Here is a 25,963-nt window from a genome sequence, read left to right as displayed (position 1 = left end):
TGTCCTTCAAGCTCGCGGCATCCATAAGATATCATCTATCATCCATAAGATATCATAATAAAGATCGTAAATTGTATTAACTCACTAAGATTTACAGCTGTGGGGAATTTATCAATCTCAGTTCTCTCTTCTCTCCCCATTCTTAATTTCTATTTGGTTCCTTATTATTGATATCAAATTTCGGCAGTCTTTTCGGCCATTTCTTATAATACTCGCTACTAAAGAATAGGAGACGCACTTGTTACTAAGGATAAATCATTAAACTACAAAAAAAAAGACTTTAAGCGACGACTTTCAATGGCAACTTTTTTTGTCGCCGCTAAAAGTATACCTTTAAGAATCATTGGGTTCACTTTCAGCGGTGACATTCTATGGTCACCGCTGAAAGTAGACTTTCAGCAGTGACTATTGGTGTCGCCGCTAAAGGTCTGACTTTTAGCGGCAACATTTTATTGTTGTTGCTGAAAGTCTACTTTCAGCGGCGACTATTGGTGTCGTTGCTGAAGGTCTAACTTTCAGCGACGACCATAGAATGTCATCGCTGAAAATATACCTTTGAGTGGAAGGTGATGTAACCACTGGGTTCACTTTCAGCAGCGACTATTAGTGTCGCCGCTGAAGGTTTGACTTTTAGCGGCGACTTTATAATGTCACCGTTGAAAGTCTAATATAATAATATATATATATATATATTATTTTACAATATTAATAAACAAATTCAATTTGGCTCAACGGCAAGAAAATTGAAACCGAAAGAAGGTGGTCACGAGTTCGAACCTTGAAGAAGACGCATTTAAGGTGAAAACATTTGGACGATGATGTGGTGAGGAGGAGTGATGTGACAATGACGTGGCACCTGGTCAATGATGAGGTGGTGGCTGGCGGTAATGACGTGACATTGGTAAAGCCAATTCTTCTTAGCTATCACTTTTAGCGGCGACAAAAAAGTCGTCGCTAAACATCCTTTTTGGCTGCAACAATTCTTTTAGCGGCGACAAGAATATCGCCACTAAAAGTGTCTTCCAGCTAAAAGTCGTCGCTGAAAGTTTTCAACCACGGTTGCTGCAGCAACGACTTTTCAACGGCGACAAGTCGCCACTGAAAACTTTGAACGGCGACTTTTTGTGGCCGTTGAAAGTCAATTTTTTTGTAGTGTTATGAAGTGCTATAGTGATTAAAAGAAAAAAAGAAAACAAAAGAAAGAAATAGGAGACTCATTTTATTATCTATCTGCTTTGTATATGGCTGGTCCTACTTGTGGGGGAAAAACTTGTCCATTCATTATTGTCTGATTTGTGGGACTACCTACGGTTGTCTAGATTTCTTCCAAATGTGTCTTTGGACAACTATATTAAAGATGTTGCCCAAATAAATTTACCACAATGCCCTTTCATGTTTCAACCTTATCAAGATACGAGAAGTGACAATCATTTTGCTCCAAGTATCTTATTACTATTACAATTTTGTCGTGTTTGTATCATCTCAGATCTCATACGGATCTACTTCATCAGCATCTTGTGCACCTTTAATAAACTTGAAAATCAGTCCCCAAAAAAGAAACTTGGAAAAAAAAAATACAAGTATATATGCAACCCCCCAGGTGTTTCTTCGAAGTCTTCTCTCTCTCCCTCCAAGAAAATATACAAGTATAAACTTGAAAATCACTCCCCAAAAAAAATATGGATGAGCCGTCTGAAATCTGAGTTGCAGGAATAATTTCCTTAGCTCTGTATATAGAGAGAGAGAGAGAGAGAGAGAGAGAGAGAGGATCTTTAATGTGTTGCGTGGAGAATTCTGACGACGGCGCCATATAGTTCCTGGTTTTTAATGAATACTAGATTATTTCCGAGGGGTGGACCCAGATACTTCACATCGTTACTCGTTCTGGTTCAAAATAAACTAAACTTTTTTTAAAAGTGTTGATTTTTTTTATAAGATAACATTTATTTTTATCCAAATATTTAATGAGTTTTTTCTAATTTTATCCCTGTATATTCTGTTTTCTCTTTAATTCATTTATTATATCTTTTACTTATTTTCTTTATTAATAAGGGTATATTAGGAAAAACAAATATATGCCTTAGACATTTATTGTTTTAAATTAATTTTAATTAGTTTCTTAATAAACGTAATAGATAAAATTTAGCTTATATTTTGAATTGGAAGGAGTATTATTAAAGAGAAAGTTTAATTTGCTCGGGATTAGGTGGAAGAAAAGAACAGAAAAGAAAAGAGCACATGCTTGAAATGAAATGCAATGTTTAATTTCATTCAGCAAATTATGTTTGACATGTTAAAAAAACAAAGGGGAAACCCTGTATAATGAAGTTAAATTTTTTTATATTTATATTTAAATAACGAAATGAAATTTTTGTAATGAGAAAAGAAAAATGAAATTCCTGGTTTAAAAATAATGTTCCATAAGTAATACTCCCTCCGTTCCTTATTATAAGAGACAAATAACTGAAGTACGTTGATAAAAAAAACAGTTAAAATTAGTTGAGAACAATTAATATGTAAAAAGTATAATTTTTTTTCAAAAATGCACTCATTAATAAGAAAAGAGAGCATGAGAGATAACAATTAAATTATTAAAAGAAAGACAAATGGGAGGGAGAGAGAGTGTGAGTTGGAGATAATAAATATGGGTAAAATAGTAAATCAACACAAAAAAGTAGAGACAACTTGTAAGTGTCTCTTATATATAGGAACATGCCATAAGCATCAAATGTCTCTTATAATAAGGAACGGAGGGAGTAACTATTAACATTTTTGCGAATCAAAATTCAAGTACTGGTGCCAAAGAAATAAAAATAGATATCAAAATTTCAGTTTGTCATTTGGAGCTTGACGAAGCAATAACAATAAAATAAAATGTGATTAGATATCAAGGGTATAAATTCTTTTATTGAAATAAAGAAATAGCATTTGGAATTTTTAGCTAATTTAACTCAAGATTTTAAACTTGTATGCAAATAAAATTGGCATGCGTTTTGATTTTTTACCCCTAACTTCAATAAAAGGTGGGAGCCTAACTTATTCCAAATAATGAAAAAGAGCCTCGCTAATTAGTGTTTGTACTTTTCATATGGGATAAGATGATTATATATCCCAAAAATGTTTATAAAGCAGTACCCAGTATTTGAAATCTTTTTTTTTTTTTACCTTTATATGTCTTGGAAGTTTTATTTTGGAGCATTTCTATCTTGAACTTTTATCCGTCATTATGTTTGACTGTTAAAGACACTGGTCAAACTATATAATTGAACAATCAAACTTAATGATGAATAACGATCAGGATATTTTTGCTATGAAAATAAATTTTTAAGGCATATAAAAGCAAAAAAAGAAAAAAATTCAGGTCCTAAATGCTCCTTTATAAATACTTCCAGATTATTTAAGCGCGTTATCCCTTTTCATATTAGTATGTTAGACTTAACTTTAAATATCATGTTTTTATCTATCTTGCCTTGCATATTCATCAACCGTGTTAGAATTGGGACTTCTTTGGAATCACATTCATAAACACTTATTAGCACTTGAGTTGAGATAAAATTTATCTTACTTATTTATTTCGTATTTTGTAAATTAATTGAAATGCTGCTTATAAATCATTCCAAAAGGTTTCAAAACGTTGGCGGTTTATTCTATCCATATTTTATACTCCCTCTGGTGCTTATTATTCAAATAACTAATTTACAGATAACGAACAATAATTTTAAATTAGTTAAAAGTAATAAATATGTTAGAAATATAATTTTATATATTAAATATTTAGACAACAAGTCAAAACTTATAAATAAATCATATACTTGAAGTTTATAAATAATATTGGGAGTATTAGTAGGCGATGAATTTGAGTAACGTCACCCGTATCATTTTCGCATGTGTCATCCTAATTCTGCGGGGCATCGAATCCACTAGAGGAGGATCAAGTGACGTTTGTAACAATAATGATGCTCTGTCACCTCTTGAGCCGTAAGATAGTGTGCCTCCGGATTCCACGTTATAACCCATGTGCCTTCAACGAATACATTAGTATTGTTGACAAAAAAAAATTGATTTAAAAATATATGCTTGTCTTATCTTATTTATAAAATAGAAAAAAAAATTTTAGATCATATTTATAAGTTATTTTATTAAATTTTTATGTAAATCTATTATTTTATTTTTTATTTATTATAATATAAATAGTTATTTTTTGAAGGATATATATATTAAATAAGGATAAATTTGAAAAGTTGTTACATTTTAATTGAGAGTTAATCTATTTTAAGATTTTTCTTATTATATATGACATATGTTGAAAATGCTTTATAAATAGAACTAGATGAGTATTTTTTTGATACAATAATTTTAATACTACCTTCAATTTTATTTATAATACCTTGTTTATAAATAAGACCGAAAGTAGTGTAGTACTATCAAAACATAAATGAATGCTCATCCGAGTGATTTGTCACATTCAAGTGGTTGTAATTAAAATCAATTTAGATTCACGTCAGTTATCATAGACGTTTTTGCTATTATTAGGTAGGTGTGTGGTATAAATTTGATTTAAGGTATAAATTTACGTGCAAAGTATTATTCTACACTGCCAAACATCATAATGGTGTTTCAAGTAAAAAATACACATAAAAATTATTAACTGCAAAAAAAAAAATCACAACCATTAATCAATATTAACCATTAGCAGACGTGTCAATTAAAAAGAAGTGCAAAAATACACATAAGATTTTTAAATGATGTAAAAATGTAATGGTTTTTGAGTCACCCACAGACTAACAAATAGTCTCCGCCCTCAACTGCTTCAGCCACCGTCATTTTTCTTATTTTACTGATTTGTTTTTCCAACCAATTCTATCTTATTTTCCCACTCACTTACCCCTCTCTTTTTTTTTTGGTCAACACTTACCCCTCTCTTTAAATAAAAATATATTTGATGAATAATGCTATATTTGGTACTTAATATAAAAATTAGGAGTTAAATTTGGTCATAAATATACATGTTTTATCTCTTATATTTATATTTTTAAACTAATTTATTTTAACTTATAAACTAATATATAATTCAACGTTGTATATATGAATATTTTAAGGAGATCGTATCCCATTTTGTTATAATTTACTAATTTATTTAATTTTTTAATCTATCCAAATTAATCAAATAAGATTAGAGGAAATATGTTTTCGTTTTACCAAAGACAAAATGCATTAAACGAAAAGAAAGTTTTACCAGGCTGAATAAAGATCGAAAGGGAAGTCTGCTTTTATAATTTAAGTTGATTATTGACCGAGGACGTGAATGACCACATCTAGAGCCGGGAAAACGGGCCGAGCCCATCGGGCCGGCCCGTTTAGGCCCTGAAATTACGAGGGCCGGGCTTGATATTTTTCTCTTAAAATGAGAAACAAGCCCTGGAGGGCTGGCCCTGAAGGGCCGAGGGCTTAAAAGGGCCGGCCCTGAAGGGCCGCGGGCCGGCCCTTTTAAGCCCTTTTATAATTTTTTTATTTTTTAAATTTTTTTTATATAATATTAATGTTATTAATTTTTTACATTGTTAATAATATTTTAAATATTTAGTTATTATTATCATTTTAAAATTAAATTTAGTTTTAGACAATAATTTATCTAATTAAATTTTTAAAAAATCGGTTAATTTGGACTTTAATAATGATTTGATTTATATTATATGCGTTGATATTTTTAAATTATATATATTTGATAATAGAATATTTTTATACTTATATAACTTGTGATTCTATAATTTGAATTAGAAATTCATGAGTTTCAACAACAATGTTTCTCACATTCAAGTAAAATAATAGTTAGATTGCAAAATTCAAAAATAAAATTCTTATAAGGAAGAAAAACTTGATATTTTTGTTACGAAAGAAAAGCATACTTATGAAGAAAAGTAATTAATTATAGTGATGATGAAGTTTCAAAAGATTAATGACAGTGTTTATTTATTGCACAATTGCATTATAGATAAAACTTTTAGATGTTGTTATCTTGTTAATGAATGTTTTAGATGTTCTTAGATGTTGATGAATATTTATATATGATGATATTTTATATTTGTGACTTAATTTTATTCATATTTATGTCTTTTATTAATAATTTCATTGGTTTATTTTTATATTTTTATAAAAAATTTGATAAATATAAAAAAATAGTATTTTTCCTTAAACGGGCCAAAAGCCCGCGGGCCGGCCCTGGCCCTGTAGCTTAAGGGCCGGGCTTAGCAAATTGGGGTATTTTTAAAATTTCAGCCCTGGAGGGCCGGCCCTTTTAAGCCCGCCAGCCCTGAAGGGCCAGCCCTGGAGGGCCGGGCCGGCCCTGATTCCCGGCTCTAACCACATCTCTATAATTTTCGCATACGTTATATATCAAATATCATACTTCTCGGAATTTATGAATTGGGTCAATAAAGTTTATAGGTACGTAGAATTCATATCCTCACCAACCATTTCATTATCTCTTTAAAGGTAAATCAACAACTAATTAGCAAAGCATTGAATTTTTTTTTATTAAGAGGATTTGAATTCTTCATTTATATCTACATCTTACCCTATTCTTATCACTTGAATTAGCTTAAAGTGAGACGGCCAAAACAAAACGGGAAAAAAAAAAAAAAGGAACTAGCTTGAAGTGATTAGCATGCAAAACACTAGCTAATTTATAATTTACTGATATACCCGTAACTTGTTATAATTTAATTAACATATTTTTCGGCTATATATATTATTAAAAACAAAAACTTCATAATATGTACCATCAATGAAAAAAATGTTTGGAGAAAAATTATATAAATTTGGATGAGATTTTATATTTAAAATCAAAAAAATAAACTTACCAGCTACTTCTTACATTTAAGATTAGGGGAAGTAGTTTTTATATATCTTTGTGCTTCTCTTCTCTCTCTCCGTCCTTTAGGTGTTGGATTTTTTTTTTTTTTGTTTTGATAACCAAACTTACGGTTCTATTATATGTTTGGATGACTTTGTGCTTTACCAGTTCAATAGGTTTTGGTCAGAATTCACCCGAATGATTAACCCACCTATGATAATAAAGATTTTAAGGTAATTCTATGGTAAGTCTATTCTATTAGTTTTATTCAACACCTTTGTGAGATGACATCTCATCTCTTCTACTTTAATCTTCATTCTTTCTGCAAAGGCAAATTCTCCGCAAGACCAGAGGAAAGGTGAAAGAACCCACACATGATGAATTAATTAATATCACTTTTATGTGAAAATATCAGATTTGTCTCTTTATTTTAAAAGTAACTTTTCTTCAATTCACACTTTCTGAGGAAGTCGGAAGACAGGTTGAGGTTGTCGACAATATCATACATCATAAAGTGAGGAAAAAAAAAACTGTTGAACACTTTTTTGCTAAGCGTAGTATCCTCCCATTTGACACACTGTCAGGTATTAAATGTGGATAATAAGAATTCAAACATACTGTTCAACATATTGTCAGGTACTAAATATAGGTAAGAGACCATCCTCTTCCAAAAAACCTAATTCATTGATTGTTGTATAATTTTTAACATTCAAAAAAGTTTTTTTTTTAGGTTTAAAAACTCTTTGCTTTATTTTTATCTTATGTCAGTTCATTGAGAACAATTTCCTAGAAATAAAGTGGCACCATGAATGCTTTATTTATAAATTACACACATAGATGATGGCTAAGTCTTACAACACATCCACAAATAATACATGCATTACTAAGATTCGCCAAACATTGAACAAAACACCAGCAAGAAGACGACTCTGCAACCAAACTTGACCCAAGGGGAAGATCATTTCACGTTATTTTATCACAAAACACACCCATTAATTAGTTTCCTAATTATAATTCAAATTATAGATACTATATGCTACATTATATAACTAATTAAGGTTGCCGGCCGCTTGCTTCAAGGTCGAGGACCAATCTAACAACTCGACAGAAGTTGAAGATTGTGAATACGAGGACAGCCGTTGCGACCAAAGTAGAGCTTGCTCTCCAAGCATCTCTAAAGTAAACTAACCTCAATGCAGCCATAGTACGATTCCATTGTCTCTGGTAATGTTTGTTCAGACTATCTATAAGTCCTTTATAACATGTCTTGTCTGTGACAACATGTTTGCAGAGACTATTCACCAACGTTGCAACTTCCTTGTCGCTTCCAAGTTCATGGACAATGACTTCCTTCTCAACCAGCAACTCCACATCGTCTTTGGTGTGAATGAGAGAATCAACGAAAGCGACGTAGTTGCAGATGTAAGGTTGATCTGGGTAATGACACTGCTCGAAGGCGATGAGATTCCTCAGAACACATTCGGTTGAGTCTTGTATTTTTAATTCTGGGATTTGTAAACGAGCTTTGAAGTGAGTGAACTTTGGAATACAACCCAAGCACAGAAACCAGCTTAAGGGTCGAATTTTCTGGAAATTTATGTCAAGTAAGGGCCTGTTGATGACTTTCTCAAAGCTCACTCCTGCTTCCCGCAACTTTGTTGCAGTCGTTAATTGAGACCCTTTTTCGTTAGGATGAAGACTCTTAAAAATGTAGAAAGACCTATAATAAGATCAAATCCACACAAATACATGTTAGCTTGTGAGCACCTATGCTCGTTCCAGATATATGTTAGTTTGCAAGCACCTACGCTCGTTCCGGCTCCCTAGTACAGAAGATAAATAACTAATTTAAAAAGATAAAAGAAATTGTTAAATTAGTTTTTTATGCAACCCTTTTTATATTATAAAGACTCAGATTTAGTTAGTTAAGGTCAATATGATTTTTGGTCACTTAAGTTTGTCTTAATTTTTGTTTTGGTCCCTCAAGTTTCAAATTATAAGTTTTGGTTTTTTAAATTTTTTTATTTAAAATATCGATCCTTATAATTCAATAAAAACTTAAACCAGACTAAAATATATGGTTTGAAACCTAAAAGACCAAAACTAAAATAAAAATAAATTTGAGACACCAAAGGTTATATTAATCCTAGTTATAAATATTAAACAATCAGATAAATTACTATATACTCTCTCCTATCTTTATTATAAGCTTCAAATAACAAGTGATAAATATTAAACAATCAGAGAAATTATTATATACTCCTTCCGGTCCTTATTATAATCTTCAAATAACTAATTCATGAATAATGAACAATTAGTTAAAACTAGTTAAAAGAAATAAATAGGTTAAAAATATAATTTTGTTTTCAAATATGTCCTTATAATAAATAAGCAAAAAGAAAAAAAAAGTGGGGAAACGTAATAAAAAAGGGTATGACAAATGAGAGAGAATAAATAATTAAGGACAAAGTTTAAAAAAGAAAAAAAGCTCCTTTGGTCCAGGGCAAAGAAAGAAGGTTTTTCTTAGTCCTATTTATAAGTCACCTTATTAAATTTTTACTATGAATGCAAATATTGTCCTTTATTTATTATAGTATAGATAGTTGTTTTTTTGAAAGGTGTATATATTAAATAGAGGTAAAATTGAAAAGTTGCTACATTTTAATGAAAAGTTAATACAGTTTAAGGTTTTTCTTGATCTATGTAAAACATGTTGGAAATGCTTTATAAATAGGACCAGAAAAGTACATTAAATGTTAAGACAAATCCAAATTGAAGTTTATAAAATAGACTACGTTCCTTTCTAAATTTGAAGTTTATATATAATACCAGAGCGAGTAATAAATAATGATAGGAATCTAATTAATCATGAATATGATAATGTGAAATTAAAGCAACACTATAACTAACAAGCAGTAATTAATTAGTCACTGAAAACAGTAGTAATTGAAAAATGCGTACCTAATCAGATCAGTGAAATGCTGTGGATCATTTCCCAGTTCTCCCGCAACTTTTTAAACCTTGATGAAGACGACTTCTTTTGAAAACCGGAAACTGAATTAAGATTGCAATTTTTTGAGGGCTTGCAATTGAAATCTGAGCTTCCACCACTTTCTCCAGTAGAAGAAGAGTCGCCTTTTTATAAGTATGAAAACATTCGAAGTAGTCATGGGCAAGTTCAATAAACGTGGGACGCATTTTATCAGTCTCAGGAACAACATTATCGTACAGCTCCACCAAGATGAACAAGGGGATCTGGTTTTCAAGCAGAAGCAAATCTCTCTGGATACTCTTCTTCAGCCATGATTGTTTCAGTATAATATCATCTGAATATGTTCTGTTTTCTTCTGGTGATTTTTGCTTTTGAATCCTCAGCAACAGCTCCATGATGAACACAGAATCTAATAACATCATCTCCACCAACTTCTTCCTGATATTGTACCTGAGTTTTTCTGCATAACGTAGCTGTATGGCTTCTTCTTTTTCTTCAAGGAACTTCTTGAATTTTTCCATTTTAGCTTCAGCACTATTGTTCTTGAGACGATCCCAGAAGAGATTAAGGTATCGTAGTTTCTGCGTTTGCATTGGATTTAGCTTTTTTTGGCCATAGTGAAGGGGTCCTATTGAGACCAATTGAGGAGTGTAGGCATCTTTATTCACATTCCGAAGATTGCCCGGAACTCTGTAGATGTTACACTTGGTTGTGTTGTGATCTTCTGGTTCGTTTTTTATATCGATCACAATGTCTTTGACTAGCTTATATGCAGGATTTGGTGAGCCACAAACGTTTGTGTGGTCACTAGATGCCATCGAATCCCAACCTGTAATTAAAATGACAATGAAAAGTGAGAAAATGATTCCTATTAAAGCAAAATCCAAAGTAAATTGAGTCTTGTGTAAGCTCATTAACTAACTCTTATAATAAAAATTAACTAGCAGGAGAAGTGTTTGGCTAAAGAAAACATATTTGGAATCACATCTTGTCAAAATGTGATTGAACTTTAAAAGCTCATTGTTTTGTTGGGATTAGTTTTAAGTCCGATATCTGAGTTTCACCTTGCTTTTTGCCAAAATCACATTTTGACGCTCAAAAAGTGATTCCAAACATCCTTTATAGCAGAAAAAATATATTGTAAAAAAATTAGTAAAACATATGAGACGGATAGATATGACATGGCTCTCTTGTATGGTGCGTTGTGAGTCAGTACTAAGTCGGTTGTCATGTTAATGACATTAATTTACTAATCAATTTATCCCATCTTCATCTTGTTCGGAGCTAAAAATTTAATAATCTTACTGAAAGAGAAATTCTTCGACTTCTCGGAATTCTTGAGTTATTTAAAATTAACTCATGTGATGATAAGAATAACATGAAATGTGATTAGTGCCTAATGTTTAGAAAGGCTTATGGTATAATTAAAACTACCTTTAATGTGCTAAAGGAGGTGATAGATGGAGATGGCGGGCGGTTTTGTAGAAATCTTAAGTGATTTTTTGTATAATCCTTTTTATCTATAAATCTTTAGTTTCCTTAAAACAATATAATTAAATTTAATTGCTATCATTTATACTTCTTTAAAAAAAATCGAATTGATCAAACAAGGTCAGACTCAACGACTTATAATGGTTCTACCTACATGTTATAGTTTACTACTCAATTATTACATTAATGGTCTGAATGAGAGACGCACTTATTATTAAAGAAAAATACTATGAAGATAAGATATAATGATCACTTAAAAAAATCTTAATAACAAACGAGTTGAAATTTATTATTCACTTATTATGAAGCTTTATATATATACTTTTAATAAAGCCGCATAGTGATTTAAAAAAAAAATAAAAGAAAGAAAGAAAGAAACAAGACGCAGGAGCGTCATTTTATTATGGGAAAATGACAATTAGGTCCCACTCAAGGAATTAAATGCAAAAAGGTCCCTTAAAATTATGAAATTATTTTAAAGTCTCAAAAAATTTTTGCATTAAATTTTATTTGTTTACTTATCAAATTACTTTTTTTTTTTTTTTTTTTAAGTTTGCATTGACAACTGAAAGAGCAGTAGTTGACAACTCAGGGTGTAAGGATTGACAACTATCACGGCTGGTTTGAAACTTATGGTGTGATATGCTGAGAAAATGTGTTGTCAAACCAGCCGCGATAGTTGTCAATCCTTACACCCTGAGTTGTCAACCACTGCTCTTTCAGTTGTCAATATAAAGTTTAAAAAAAAAAGAAAGGTAATTTGGTAATGAAACAAATAAAATTTATTGCAAAAAGGTCCTTTGAGACTTCAGAATAATTTCATGATTTTAAGGGACTTTTTTACATTTAATTCTCTTGAATGGGACCTAATTGCAATTCTCTCTTTTATTATCTACCCACTTTACACATGGCTGGTCCTACTTGTGGGGGAAAAACGTTCGTCCATTACTATTTGATTTCTCGCTACGGCTGTCTAGACTTCTTCGAAATCTGTGTCCTTGGACAATTGGGTACCATTACAATTTTGTCGTGTTTGGATCATCTCAGATCTCGTATGGATTTTTTTTTTTTTGACCAGAGATCTCATATGGATCTACTCTTTTTAGTTTTTAGTAAACTTATATATATATATATATATATATATATATATAAAACACGCGCGCACAAAAGTATGAAACCTCCTAGATGTTTCTTCCAAGTCTTCCCTCCCTCCCCCTTTGACTCCTTTTTGCCTCAGAGATAGAGCTGAAATGCTCTCACTTATTAATGTACTTTTTTATTTGATAAAAGATTATTTATTTCCTTTTGAAATAACTTGGATTGTTTAAAATTCTCTTCTTCGGTATCGAAGATGTTGGAAAAAAATGTGCAATGAACATATACGAAAAGAAAAAGTTTACACTGATGCGTGGTGTATGTTAAGTCATTTTGACGTCGTTCAGATACACGCATAGAAAGTTATGAGAAGCATTAGGACAGTACAAAATTCTTCGGAAAAACATAAAGATAGATAATATTCAATAAAATTATCAAACGGATTAATATAAGATAATGAAACTGTATGATGCGTGTAGCCAACTTTACATAATAAGATAATATTGTTGGGGTAAAATAAAAACTTATTAACACAAAATGAGGGAATCAAAACCCTGTGAGATGATAGTATCATTTAAGCGTTTGGGCAAAAGGCAAAAGGCAAAAAAAAAAAGATAGTGCCGTTTAAGCAGTTGAATTAACAGAGATATTGAGAATAATGGCTTCCACTTTCCAGTGTCAGCAGTAATTAAAGAAATGGAAATATGGATCATTGACAGGAAGAAGAAGAAAGCAAGAAAATACAGAGCTTATGTCTATTCAACACCGAACCCAGTAAAACAAAGCTTCCTTTTCTCAAAAAACTCTGCGTGTGTGTGTGTGTGTGTGTGTGTGTGTGTGAGAGAGAGAGAGAGAGAGAGATTGTGAACCTGGAAGTAGTCTCTTCTCAGAAAATAGTCTGTTGTGTTGGATGAGCAGTCTGAAATCTGAGTTGCAGGGAGCAATTTCCTTAACTCTGTATAGAGAGAGAGAGAGAGAGAGGGGGGGGATCTTTAACTGCGTGGAGAATTCTGAAGACGACACTATATGGTTCCTTGTTATTATATAGATGCATCTTGGTAGAGATAATGAATACTAAAATATTTCTTAGTGGGAGAGCCAGACACTTCGCATCAGTATTATTAAAGAGAAAGTTTAATTTGCTTGGGATTAGGCAGATGAAAATTTGTTTTTTTGGGGGGGGGGGGGTTGGAAGGAAGAGAAATATGCAGAAGCACGGAGGAAAGGAAAAGAAAAAAAAGAGAACATGCTTGCAATGAAATGTAATGTTTAATTTGATTGAACAAATTATGTCTGACATTTTAAAAAAGGGAAACCATGTGTAATGAAGTTAAATTTTTTTCATATTTATATTTAAATAACGAAATTAAATTTTTGTAATAAGAAAAGAAAAATAAAATTCCTGGTTTAAAAATGATGTTCGATAAATTAATAACTAATAACATTCTCCCAGAATCAAGTTTATGAAACAGGTACAAAAAGTAATTTGACTTGGTCTGGAGGAAAAGAATGCAAAAAATACTTAAATAAAGAAGATTTCAGTTTGTCATTTGGACCGTAATAAAGCAATAACAATAAGATAAAGTGTCATTAGATATCAAGGGTATAAATTCTTTTATTGAAATAAATAAATAGCATTTGGAATTTTTGGCTAATTTAACTCAAGATTTTAAACTTGTATGAAAATAAAAATAGTATGCGTTTTGATTTTTTCCTAACGTCAAGAAAAGGTAGGAGTCTGCTGGTCAAAAAAAAAAAAGAAAAAAGGTAGGAGTCTAGGCTATTCCAGATGATAAAAAGAGCCTGGCTAATTGGTATTTGTATTTTTCATATGGTACCTAAATATGTCAATATTCACGAATCAGCATCCAATATTTGAAAAGTTTCTGTGGCTTTTATGTGGTTTAGAAGTTTCATTTCGTAGTATATTTGTCTTGAAATATTATCTGTTAAAGATACTAGTCAAACCATATAATTAAACAGTTAAATTTAATAGAGGATAATAATTAGGATATTTTTGTTACACAAATAAATTTTTAAGGCAAATAAGAGCAAAAAAAAATCAGGTTCTAAGTATTCCTTCGTTGATACTTTCAAAATATTTAAGTACCTTATCCATTTTCATATTAATATGAAGGCATTAATATTTTAGACTCAATCCAATTCTTAAATAAAAATAAATAAAATGTTAGACTTAGTTCAAAATATAATGTTTTTATTCATTTTGCCTTGCATATTCATTAACCGTGTTGGAGTTGGGACTTGTTTAAAATCGAGTTCATAAGCATTTATAAACACATAAGTTAAGATAAAAGAAAATATATGGGGAAATGTAACAATGGGACATAACAAAGAAAAAGAAAAAATAATTAAGAGTAAAATTGTTAAAAAAAATGTATTAAATGGTTAGATATAAAATAAACCACATCTTTGTTCAAATTAAAAGCTCATAAATAATGTCACCAAAAAAAAAAAAAAAAAAAAAAAGCTCATAAATAAAACTGGTCGAAGCATTAGCAGTTGATGGATTTGAGTGACGTCACCCATATCATTTTCGCATATGTCATCCTAATTTTGGGTGGCATTTAATCCACTGGATCAGTAGAAGTCAAGTACGGAGCAATAATGATCCTCTGTGACCTTTTGAGCCGTAAGATGGTCTGCCTCGGGATTACAAGTCACAACCCATGTGCTTGCAAGCAACATGTTAATTGAATTAATATATACTAGTGTATTTATATATAAAATACCATCGAAAAGTAAATGAGTTATGCTTTAGCTCATCCGAGTAATATTTTTTTTCCAAGTGATGATAATAAAAATCAATTTAGTTTTTTTATTTAAGATGTAAATTTACATGCCAAGTATTATTCTACGCTACCAAACATTATAATATTTTTCACGTACAAAATTACACAAAAGTTCCTAACTAAAAAAAATGTCACAACCATTGACTTAACCAGCACTAACCATTAGTGAACATGTCAATTAAAAAAATAAAATTTTAAAATTACATAAAAATGTCGTGATTTTTAAGTCATCCACAGTCAATCAATGTTAATGCTTACTCATCTGAATTTATTTATAAGACAGGGAGAGAAGATATTTTTTGATTCTATTTATAGGGTGCTGAGAGAAAGTTTTTGTATAGATATACAATTTTACTTTTTATTTGTTATTGTGTTAACTTTGTTTACATAAAGTATAAAATATAATGTATATTAAATAGGAATAAATTTATAAAGTTATTAAATTTTAAAGAGAGTTAATGAGGTTGAAAATTTTTTTTAGTATATATAAAACATGCTGAAAATAATTTATAAATAGGATCAGAAAAATAATAAATACTCTCCTCGTTCCACACGCTGGACCTCCTTGGGGCCGAAATCCTCCCTCCCTTAGCCGCCTCATCTGCTGTCATTTTTATTTTAATTTTAAATATATTTCCAACCCATTCTATTTCATTTTCTCACTCCCTTACCCCTCTCTTTAAATAAGAATTTATTTGATGAATAATGCTAATATAAAAAATAATTAGAAGTTAAAATTTAATCATAAATATAACATATAAGCCTATTTTATTTCTTAATTTTTTTCTAAGATAATTTATTTTAACTTATAAACTGATTTATAATTTAACATTGTATATATAAGTATTTTAAGAAAATCATATCCGTATTTGTTATAATTCCCTAATTTATTTAATTTTTATAATCAATCCAAATTAATCAAATAGGATTAGAGGGAATATGTTTTCTTTTTAGCACAGACAAAATGCATTAAATAAAAAGAAAGTTTTACCAGGCTAAATAAAGATCGAAAGGGGAGTATGTTTTTATAATTTAAGTTTATTATTGACCGACGACGTGAATGGCAACATCTCTATAATTTTTGCATACGTAATATATGAAACATCATATTCCCGGGAATTTATGAATTGGGTCAATAAAGTTTAGAGGCACGTAGCATTCATATCCTCACTAACCATTTCATGATCTCTTTAAATGTAAATCAACACCTAATTAGCAAAGCATTGACTTTTTTTTTTTTTTGCATTAAGAGGATTTAAATTCTTAATTTATTTCTGCATCTTACCCTATTCTTATCACTTGAAATAGCGTGGCCCGGGGGGGACAAAGAACTAGCTTGAAGATTAGCATGCAAAACACTAGCTAATTTATAATTTCACTGATATAACTTGTTATAATTTAATTAACATATTTTTCAACTATATATATTATTAGAAACAAAAACTTCATAATATGCCATCAACAAAAAAAGTTCAGAGAAAAATTATATAAATTTAGATTATATTTTATATTTAAAATCAAAATAAACTTACTGGCTAGTTCTTACATTTAAGGTCAGGGGAATAGGCTTTAATATATCTTTGTGCTTCTCTTCTCTCCCTTTGTCCTTAAGGTGTTGGAATTTTTTTTTTTTTGGTAATCAAACTTAATGTTTTATTATATGTAATCAATAGGTTTTGATCCGAATTCATCCGAATGATTAACCCACCTAAGATAATAAAGATTTTAAGGTAATTCTATGGTAAGTCTATTCTATTAATTTTATTCAACACCCTTGTGAGATGACATCTTATTCTCTTCTACTTTAGTCTTCGTTCTTTTTGCAAAGGCAAATTCTCCGCAGGACCAGAGGAAATGTGAAAGAACCAACACACGATTAATTAATTAATATCACCTTTATGTGAAAATATCAGATTTCTCCCTTTATTTTGAAAGTAACTGTTCTTCAATTCACGCTTCTGAGCACATCGGAAGACAAGTTGAGGTTGTCGAGAATGTTATACATCATAAAGTGAGAAGGAAAACTTTTGAACATTTTTTTCTCCTAAACGCAGTATTCTCTTATTCAAGACACTGTTAGGTATTAAATATGAGTAAAAATTTAAATCATAATTTGTTACTTTGTGAGAGACTAGCTTTTTTCACCAAACTCAATTCATTAGTTGTTCAATAATTTTTAACATTCAATTTTTTTTTTGGTTTAAAAACTACTTGCTTATTTTTATTTCATGTCAGTTCATTGAGAACATTTTAACTATAGACCACCAGTCATACATGGACCCGCCAACAAATAATTACAGTATTTGAAATACATTAAGGACCTTGTTCTTTTTCTTTAACTACTCTGATCCTGCATGTCATTTTTGACTACTTTTATACATATTAAAAACAAATAAAAATTAGTGTGACAATCTAATTTGTCTAAAAACTCCGATATTTTTCACCAATTCATCCCAATGAATTAAATGTTTTTTTCCCAATGGATTTAAAGAGTAACTTAAAATAAAGGGGCATTTTTAAACAAATTGGGGGTGTACTGTTATGTGTAACCGTTTTACTTAAAAGGCATTTGGATTTGGCTAAAAATGCTTTCTAAAAACACTTTTTCACAAATCGACACAAAATTCTTTCATATATTTATTTCGTATATCGTAAAAATATTTTTAAATCATATTTTTTTTTCACCCAATTACTCCTTTTAGTTTAAATAAAATTATCTTTTTTCCCAAAAAAAAAGAGGACATTTTTTTTAAAAAAATCAATTTTGATTATTTAATGACTTTTTTGTTTTGTACTCCGATTCACAATATAAGAAGTTAGTTAACTTTTCTCACATATCAAGAAATAAAAGTTTAATAATTAAATTTTTTTTTTATATAATTAAATTTGTTTTAAAATGATAGATTTTTCCTATTTCACCCCTTAAAAATGATAAAGTTACCTTGAATATTATACTTTTATTATTTCTCATCTCTCTCCTATATTTAATAGGAGCAAAAAGTGAAAAATCACATTGATTATCTTGACGATGTCTTATATTTTGAGAAAAAAATAATAAAATATTCTCAAAAATACTAAAAGACAAATCAGGGTGGGTGAATTTTAAAATTTTAAATAAGATCCATTGTACTATTTTTGAATTTTAAAATGTTATAAAATGAGATCATTGCAGTAATTATTTTTGTATAACTATTGGCTATACAAAAATAGTAAATAACTAAATAAAAATAGTTATTAGATCTCCAACAACACTTAATGTATTTTTTAAAGTTTTGAAATAAAAATAGTTAATAACAAAACTAGAATAATTAACAACTAAATAAAAGTAGTCACCAAATTTTTTAAAATGAAAGTAATCAATCATGATACTAGAGTATCCAATTGCTAAACAAGATTAGTCATCAAGTTTTAGAAATAAATATAGTCAATAGTTAAAAAAAAGCAATTAATACATAAGAAAAAATTGTTATCGGAGGTCCACAACATGTTGTCTGAGCTCTGGTGGCCGCCATTGAAGGGTATGGGGGCGTCAAAAACCCCAGCTGCTAGAAACAGACTGAGGATACTGAGGTGGCAAATCTTTACCAAAAAAAAAAGGAAAAGAAAAAGAATAGTGAAGGGAATTTGTGTTATTTCACAATATTTAAAAATTTTAAAATAGTACAAGAGGTCTAATTTGAGATTTTAAAATTCACCAACACTAAAATATCATTTATCATTTTTTAGAATATTTTATTGTCTTTTTTTAGTATTTGGCATCATAATTTTCTTTTAATCAATGTATTATATCATGAACCAAAAGGAGCATGATGCTCCATTTAAAGCGACATTTATATGAATGGAAGAAAATAATTATAAATAAAAGAAAATAAGTAATGCAATGAACGTCTTTCCTTTTCATTTATAACATCAATGAATATCTCTCCCAACGTGATTTGTCTTTTTATGTGCAGTGGAGTGTGGAGGGATAGAGAGCGGCCCCGCGGGAAAAAATGTGTGGGAGAAAAAGACGAGCATGAATAGAGGTAAGGAGCGAAAACATCAAGCACTATTGATATCAAAACGCTGATGTTGGGTGGTCCAATTATTTATTAATTCGCTGGCAAAAAATCTATTTATTAATTATTGTTAAAATGGATAAGAATGCTGTAGTTAATTATCTCTCTCGTCTCAAATATACTTATTAGTATCCACCTTCCTCACCAATATTTTAATAAAGAGTTTCCTTGAATTTTTCACAACTATTACTCCCTTTTTTTTTCTATATAGAGAAAGGATCGAAATCGGTGTTTTTCTTATAGAGATATTGCTAATAAGATGACAGAAAAATTGATGATTTTTGTGGAAACATACATATGCAATAGCAACTCTTTCTAACAAGTGGGTTTGCCTTTAAATATATTAACTGATCATCAAATTTTAATCACATTATTCATATCATTTTTTATTTGATTAAAGATATCTTCAATCATTTTGGATTTGAGATTAATTTCACTTGAGATTTAAAATACAGAGAGTTTTCATATCTTTCAACAAATAGGCTTCTCAAAATTTGAACTTGTATTATATATAAATTCTTTTTTCATAGAGTGAGGTCACTTATCACCTTATAGCCCACAACTTATTAGCTAAATTATTCATATCACTTTTGAATAATATCTTTTATTGATGAGATTTCATGTAGAAAATCAGACTCACATGTAGTTATTAATTGAATATAATCCACCATATTTATGTGCAAATTAATGGTTGTTAGCACTGAGCACAGGAGAGACTTGTCAAAAAGCAATGAAAAGAAGAGATGTGATAATTGTTGAAAAAATTTTATAGTGTCAAAGATTGTGACATAACAACCAAGAAAGCCAAGTCTTTGTGGCCACATGAGAAGGTGGAAAAGGTAGAGAGAGTGGTGAAAAGGATGAGCATGAATTGGAGTGGGGCATCAATTATTTGTAGTATTGCGTTCTAGTTGAATGGTATAATCAATTGATGTGTTCAAAAGTGAGAAAGGTACAAACGATATTTCCTCAAGTAAATAAGAAGGATTATGATGAGGGTAATATAATAATAAATAATAATAATTTCAAACCAATCCAGCCGACTAGTCAAAAGAGGACAAATCCAACAATTAACCCGGCTATACTACCAACATCAATTTTCGTTTATAGGAGCAAGGACCAGACATCAATAAAAGAAATTATCACAAGATTAAACATTTCCTATCAAAGAAACCAAACAGTAACGGCAGTACCATTGTTCATAATACCAATTTGGTGTGTACGTCTATTCTCTCCCGCACCACACACAAACGTACTCATATATGGTGATATTTGTTTGGATACATTTATATAATTAGACAAAACTCTTCTCATATGTTTTTTTTATACACTTTAAATCAGGATTGAAAAGCTCCGGCCAAAGCAACGGTTTAATGCCAATTAAAGATATAATTAATTGAGGGAGAAATTTCACACAGAGAAAAGAAATCGTAGATGCAATCATTACCACAAACCCAATATTAATCATAAATCCCACTGTATTAAGAGCAAATAAACTACTCTCTTTTTGGCAAATCAACTATTTTTTTTCCAGTTCAACTTGAGCGAACCAGTACAAAAAAAGGGTCAAGAATAAGATACAAAATAAACCATTGCACTAAATTATGCCACTCTATCATATATACGTGAAGATTCTCTATGCCGCCATCATTAGCTTCTCTTTCAAATTGCGTATTGCCATATAAGCATTAATCAAAACACCATTTCGCTTATCTTTCTTAAAAAGACAAAACGGGAACCATAGCTTGTATTCGTGTTTGATTCCCATAATTTTGACAGCTAAGAATAACTAAGAATTGAATTAACCTTCGCCACTAGCTTGCTATCACTAAACAAAGAAATTAATCAAAAACCACTCATGCCTATTGGTATATACAAGTCTGAGTTTGAGGAGTAAAAGCGCGTTTACTAGAATAGACACAAGGAATTGTGGTTAGCACCTTCACTCACATATTAGATCCATGCAAGCAAAATGCTAAATAGACTCTCACACGTTTACCTAAGTATCCGCTGAACGGACGGTGCATAACTAACTATTACTTCCGGTTCTTAGTAGAAGAACTGACTGACTAATTTAATTAAAGTAAAAAAAATTAGTTAAGTTAATTATTTATAATAAATATATATTGTTTTCTCTAAAATACCCTTGCTAATTATATATATTTTTTAGAGCTACCATGTGATAAAAATTTTAAATTTGTAACTACTACAAAAACTTTTGAAAAAATAGATAAATATAAGAGATAAAGTAGATTGGAGTATTCTATCTAGGACAAATCCAAAGTTAAACTAGCTGTTGTATTAAGGATCGAATATAATAATATTAAATTTAGTCCTCACTACTCAATATAAGAGCTAACTAATTAGCCTTTATATATATATATTTTGGAATTTAAAGGGACAATCTGAGATTACACGTAAGATCAAACCCATAACTTATGGGAGCTTACATATCATAAGGCTATAATTTTTTAAGTAGTTGCTAGTGAGGACTAAATTTTATTCAAAATTAAATCCAACAGAAAGGCCCAAAAACGGAGTGCAAAGCCCAAAATGCCTTTGAGGCCCATGTTCTGTGATCGAGTTCGTTCGTTCCCGGGGTCGAGGTGCTAAGCGGGATCGACGAGGGATTGGATCAGATGGACGGAGCCGTCGTTGGCGGTGGTGATCGGCATCACTGGTGGTGGGCTCTTGCAAGTGCGACTCAGTTCGGATGGGGCATACGTTCTTACGCTAAAGGATGTGCCGGAGATTCACGCCTCATGCCATTCAAGGCCTTCGCCGTTGCATCTCTCTTCGTCGGCGCCGCCGCCTCCGCCTCGTTCGGTGTCCTTCAAGCTCACGGGATCCATAGGGTATCATCTATTTCCCTATCTAATAAAATGTCTCATGGTTTTGTTCCGATTCAGTGGCTGAAATTCCAGTAATCTGGGCGATAATGAGAGTGTGTGTGTGTGTGTGTTTTTTTTTTTAATTTACTTTTGGCTGGTGATTTCAAGTAAGAATCTTGATACATAATTGATAGTTGTGTTGATTGTTTGTAATGAGATGCTCTATAGTAGACATGGTCTGCGTGATGTAGATAAGTTAGCATGTGTTTGTTAAGAGGTTGTCCGAAATGTAATAAAGATCGTAACTTGTATTAACTCACTAAGATTTTCAGCTATGGGGAATCTATCAATCTCAGTTCTCTCTTCTATTCCATTCTTAATTTCTATTTGGTTCCTTATTAGTGATGTCAAATTTCGGCATTCTTTTCGGCCATTTCTTTTAATACTCCCTACTATTTGTGAACACAAATGCTTAATTCCCAAGGATGGAGGACATGAACAATCGGTGAATCGCTTCATTGCTTTAAAGATGATGAGTTTGCTGAATTCCAGAACTGATGTGAATAATTGAAACAATTATCCTGTTCTCAGTCAATAAAAACGAACTATTTCCTGCACTTTTTGCCGCATGAAGTATATGATCTAGGAATAAGAATCCTAAAGGTTTTCAAAGAATGATAAAGTTTTGCTCGAGATATGTGATTAAGTGGAGGAGCATCCAACGCAATCAGCTTTATGTCTTGAGCAAAACTGGATCATTCTTTTAAGAAACATCTATGATTTCTGTTCCTTCTCCATTTTGTTCTTGAGCAATCCTTGTCATAGTTTGTAATCATATTATCAGCTCCACATAGGGATTTTTTTCATACTATGAGAGACCCTACATTGCTTTGGGTCATCTTTTATCGGTAATAAATTTGGGTCATTTTTATTTCCTAGAATACACTAGTCCAAGCTTTTTAGTGGGAGAAAATAGGGTTTCTTTGTCAGTTGGTGTGGTAAGCAGGCACATGAAGGCTATCTGTTGTGATCAGTAGCTCGTGGGTTGGTGAAACAAGCCCTGAGGTCTCGTATAACTTCTTGTTATAATGAAAAAGCTTTGGGAATTGATGGGATTGAAAGTAGGCCAATTTTTTCATTGAACTATATTAAAAGTAGTGTTTAAAGCTATCGTTTCCCTATCTCATCTACGTTCTGTTCTTTACCTTGAATGATATCTAGCTATCAAACCTGGCTTTACATATTTTGTTGGTTCTGGTTTAGATTTTTAAACTTCTTTCATAATATATTTTTCCCTGGCATATACCTTCTTTGAGAGTGTAACCAACACTCACCTAACTGCCTTCCTTCTTGATGGGCTTATCCTTTGAATTAAGACCTAGCAATAGTGACACGTTGAGAAATAATACAGATATGTACTCAAAAAAAAAAAAAAAAAAAACAAGAAGAAGCTAGAACTGTGTCTAAAACAAAAATAGGTCAACTAGGTGACTTAATTGTGTGACATCAAACGAGGGCTGGGTTGATTTTATATTAAGCATCTAAAAATATGTGCGTTAGGAAAAATATAACTTTGGCTCCAGTTGTGAGCTTAGCATTAAACTCATGGTTTTCAGGTGTAATTTTACCGTCCCTCATGTCGAAGATGAAGTTGACAAATGGGCCAAAAACTGAAAAATATTTTAGGTATAAATCAATTGCTTTCTTATGATGTAAGCTGGGCTGAGCTTCTAGTTGATTTATCTTCATCCTACTTAGTCCAGATTTAGGGTCTGGTTATCTGTAATTCATTTTATTCTTCTGTTTGGGAACATGAAGTGTCTTCAGTTATTCATTTTTCCCCAGTCAGGAAAAGTTGTCCAATGCTCGGTTGTCTCATTTGGCCTTTTGGCATGAATGATTCAAAGCTGGTATAAAATATTGTTGGGCAAGAGGTAAAAAGGAAAATCAAATTTTGGGGCATCCATTTGCCTTTTCTAACTTATTTTTTTGGTACAACTATTTGGTATCCAATGGTACAGACTGATCCTGGCTCGAGTGACTTTTATGGTGGTCTTATGTGTAGCTGGAAAATATTGGAAAATGGCACTTGGAATTAACTTTGTGCCCCCACTGGCCATGTCATCACATAATTGTTTTTAATCAAAGAAATCTTTTATTTTGAGCCATTCTTAGATGTTTCATTCCCTCAAGCATCTGAGTAATTTACTTCTCTCGTTTTTAGGTGGAAGATGTCATGCAAGTAGGTGCAAATATAAGAAAAAGACTTGGGCTACCTCCACGAGCGCAGGATAAGTAAATATTCTATATTCATGTTGATACTTGATGTAGAAATTTTGTCAGTGTTTGGCTAACTGCTTATTGAAATGATTAGCTGTGCATATTCAACAACTATTGCGGAAAGAAAGAAGAAATTGATATGTCAATAATCCCCCTCAGGGATAGAATGCAAAATACACTTGAATGTCTTATTTCCAACATCTTCTTTACCACTCATCTAGGTGGTCTGAAGAGTGTGCCCAAAAAAGTTGTGACTGTAGTTTGTCTTTGAAAATTGAAGTTCCAATACATGTACATAAAATTCACATTGTCAATATGTAAGATAGAACTTATTACAAAGGGGGAATGGAGTATGAACCATGTAGTGATCTGGAAAAAACGGCCAGCAAACAAGAGAAAAAGAAAAAGAAAATAAAAAGCTGATATGTAGGCCTTTAAGGTGGAGCCATTTTATTCATGGTTTTGGAGCTGTGCAGCATATGTGCATGTGCGTAAATGGATGAATAAGCTGTTGTTGTTCTCTTCATATTAGGAATATTGTAAACCTCGCATTTAATATTATCGAGTAAGGTATTGTATAGGTGTGCCTGTGTAACAACTATTAAGGTTGGCAGAATGTAGTGGATAAGCATGTCAAATAATATCATATTAATATATGCGCATGGAGCCAATGGCCTTATAGCCCAGTGGCATGGGTGCTCCCTGTAAGTAGAAGATCATGGGTTCATTATCTGTTAGTGCTTGCTCCTCTAATTCAAGAAAAATTAAAAACACACACACACACACACACACACACGGAGAATGAATAGTTTATTTCCTTTCTTGAATACCTCCCGGACTTGTTCTTTTTGTGTGTGTATGCTGGGGCATGGTCTTGTGTGTTTATGGTGTTCTCTCTTTTTTGGTAGGTCCTCCACGTAGTGACTATTGCATATTTCTTTGGGTCTATTTAGAGATCTGGATGATTCATGACAAAAGATTCAGTCATGAATGTCACTGGTAATTGGGTGGTTTCCTCCTTTACAGAATGAAGGCTTCAACAAATAAAGTTGCCTGACAAGGAACCTTGAATTTCTAATGTGTCATGCACTTCACCATCCTTAGCTCAACCACTGAATGCTTGTTCGGTGCATTGGGTTTCATTATTGTTTTGCTCAATTTTTACCCTTAGCCGCGAGCAAATTTTATTAATTATGTCCTCAATCTCTTGGACATTTGTTAGCTCAGTTTCAAGTGTTTATTAGTCCCACATAACTCTTGCAATGTAGTAATTATGTTATGATATGACTCCTTGACCTACATGATTGATTGGTTATTATTTGATGATTAGTTGGCTTTGGGATTATCTTTTTGCTTTTTTATGAGTAAGTAGAATGTCATTCTCAAGATAAGTTGCAGTGTTCACAACTTATAATTAATATTATTTTTTTATACATTTTACCTTCAATTAAATTTAACTTAGATAATAGAGTTCATTCTATACTTACGTCAATGTACCCATGCAATGCAAAAGTTAGAGATAGGGGCAAGTTGAAAAATAAAAATAAATAAAG

General features: G+C 31.2%; 1 protein-coding gene and 1 pseudogene across 3 annotated transcripts; one reads left to right on the top strand and one right to left on the bottom strand.

Moving 5' to 3' along the window:
• Positions 1–7,635: 7,635 nt before the first annotated feature.
• Positions 7,636–13,422, bottom strand: LOC114743891 (UPF0481 protein At3g47200-like; annotated as a pseudogene).
• Positions 13,423–21,896: 8,474 nt separating this feature from the next.
• On the top strand, positions 21,897–25,681 carry LOC114743901 (uncharacterized). 3 transcript variants are annotated; one of them, XM_028932102.1, is made up of 3 exons: positions 21,897–22,154; positions 24,355–24,425; positions 25,437–25,681. In XM_028932102.1, the coding sequence occupies exons 1-3, from the start codon at positions 21,939–21,941 to the stop codon at positions 25,465–25,467; spliced, it is 318 nt and encodes a 105-aa protein (XP_028787935.1). In that variant the 5' UTR covers positions 21,897–21,938; the 3' UTR covers positions 25,468–25,681. The 3 variants fall into 3 exon arrangements, with proteins under 3 accessions (XP_028787935.1, XP_028787936.1, XP_028787937.1); XM_028932103.1 differs by having other exon boundaries at positions 25,364–25,446; XM_028932104.1 differs by lacking the exon at positions 25,437–25,681 and adding an exon at positions 25,319–25,429.
• The last annotated feature ends 282 nt before the right edge of the window (positions 25,682–25,963 follow it).

The sequence above is a fragment of the Neltuma alba genome, unplaced genomic scaffold (genome assembly GCF_004799145.2).
Source record: "Neltuma alba isolate B1F8T4 unplaced genomic scaffold, ASM479914v2 tig00004173_pilon, whole genome shotgun sequence".
In the NCBI taxonomy this organism is placed as follows: Eukaryota; Viridiplantae; Streptophyta; class Magnoliopsida; order Fabales; family Fabaceae; genus Neltuma; species Neltuma alba.
Note: the sequence above shows the minus strand (reverse complement) of the source record. Positions and strands in the feature narration are given on the sequence as shown.

Bases quoted from the DNA above. Each gene is read 5' to 3' on its own strand.
- LOC114743901 (XM_028932102.1), top strand. From the start codon at position 21,939: ATGGACGGAGCCGTCGTTGGCGGTGGTGATCGGCATCACTGGTGGTGG. The intron at 22,155-24,354 runs GTATCATCTATT...TCTCGTTTTTAG, and splicing joins AAGCTCACGGGATCCATAGG to GTGGAAGATGTCATGCAAGT. The intron at 24,426-25,436 runs GTAAATATTCTA...CCTCCTTTACAG, and splicing joins CCTCCACGAGCGCAGGATAA to AATGAAGGCTTCAACAAATA.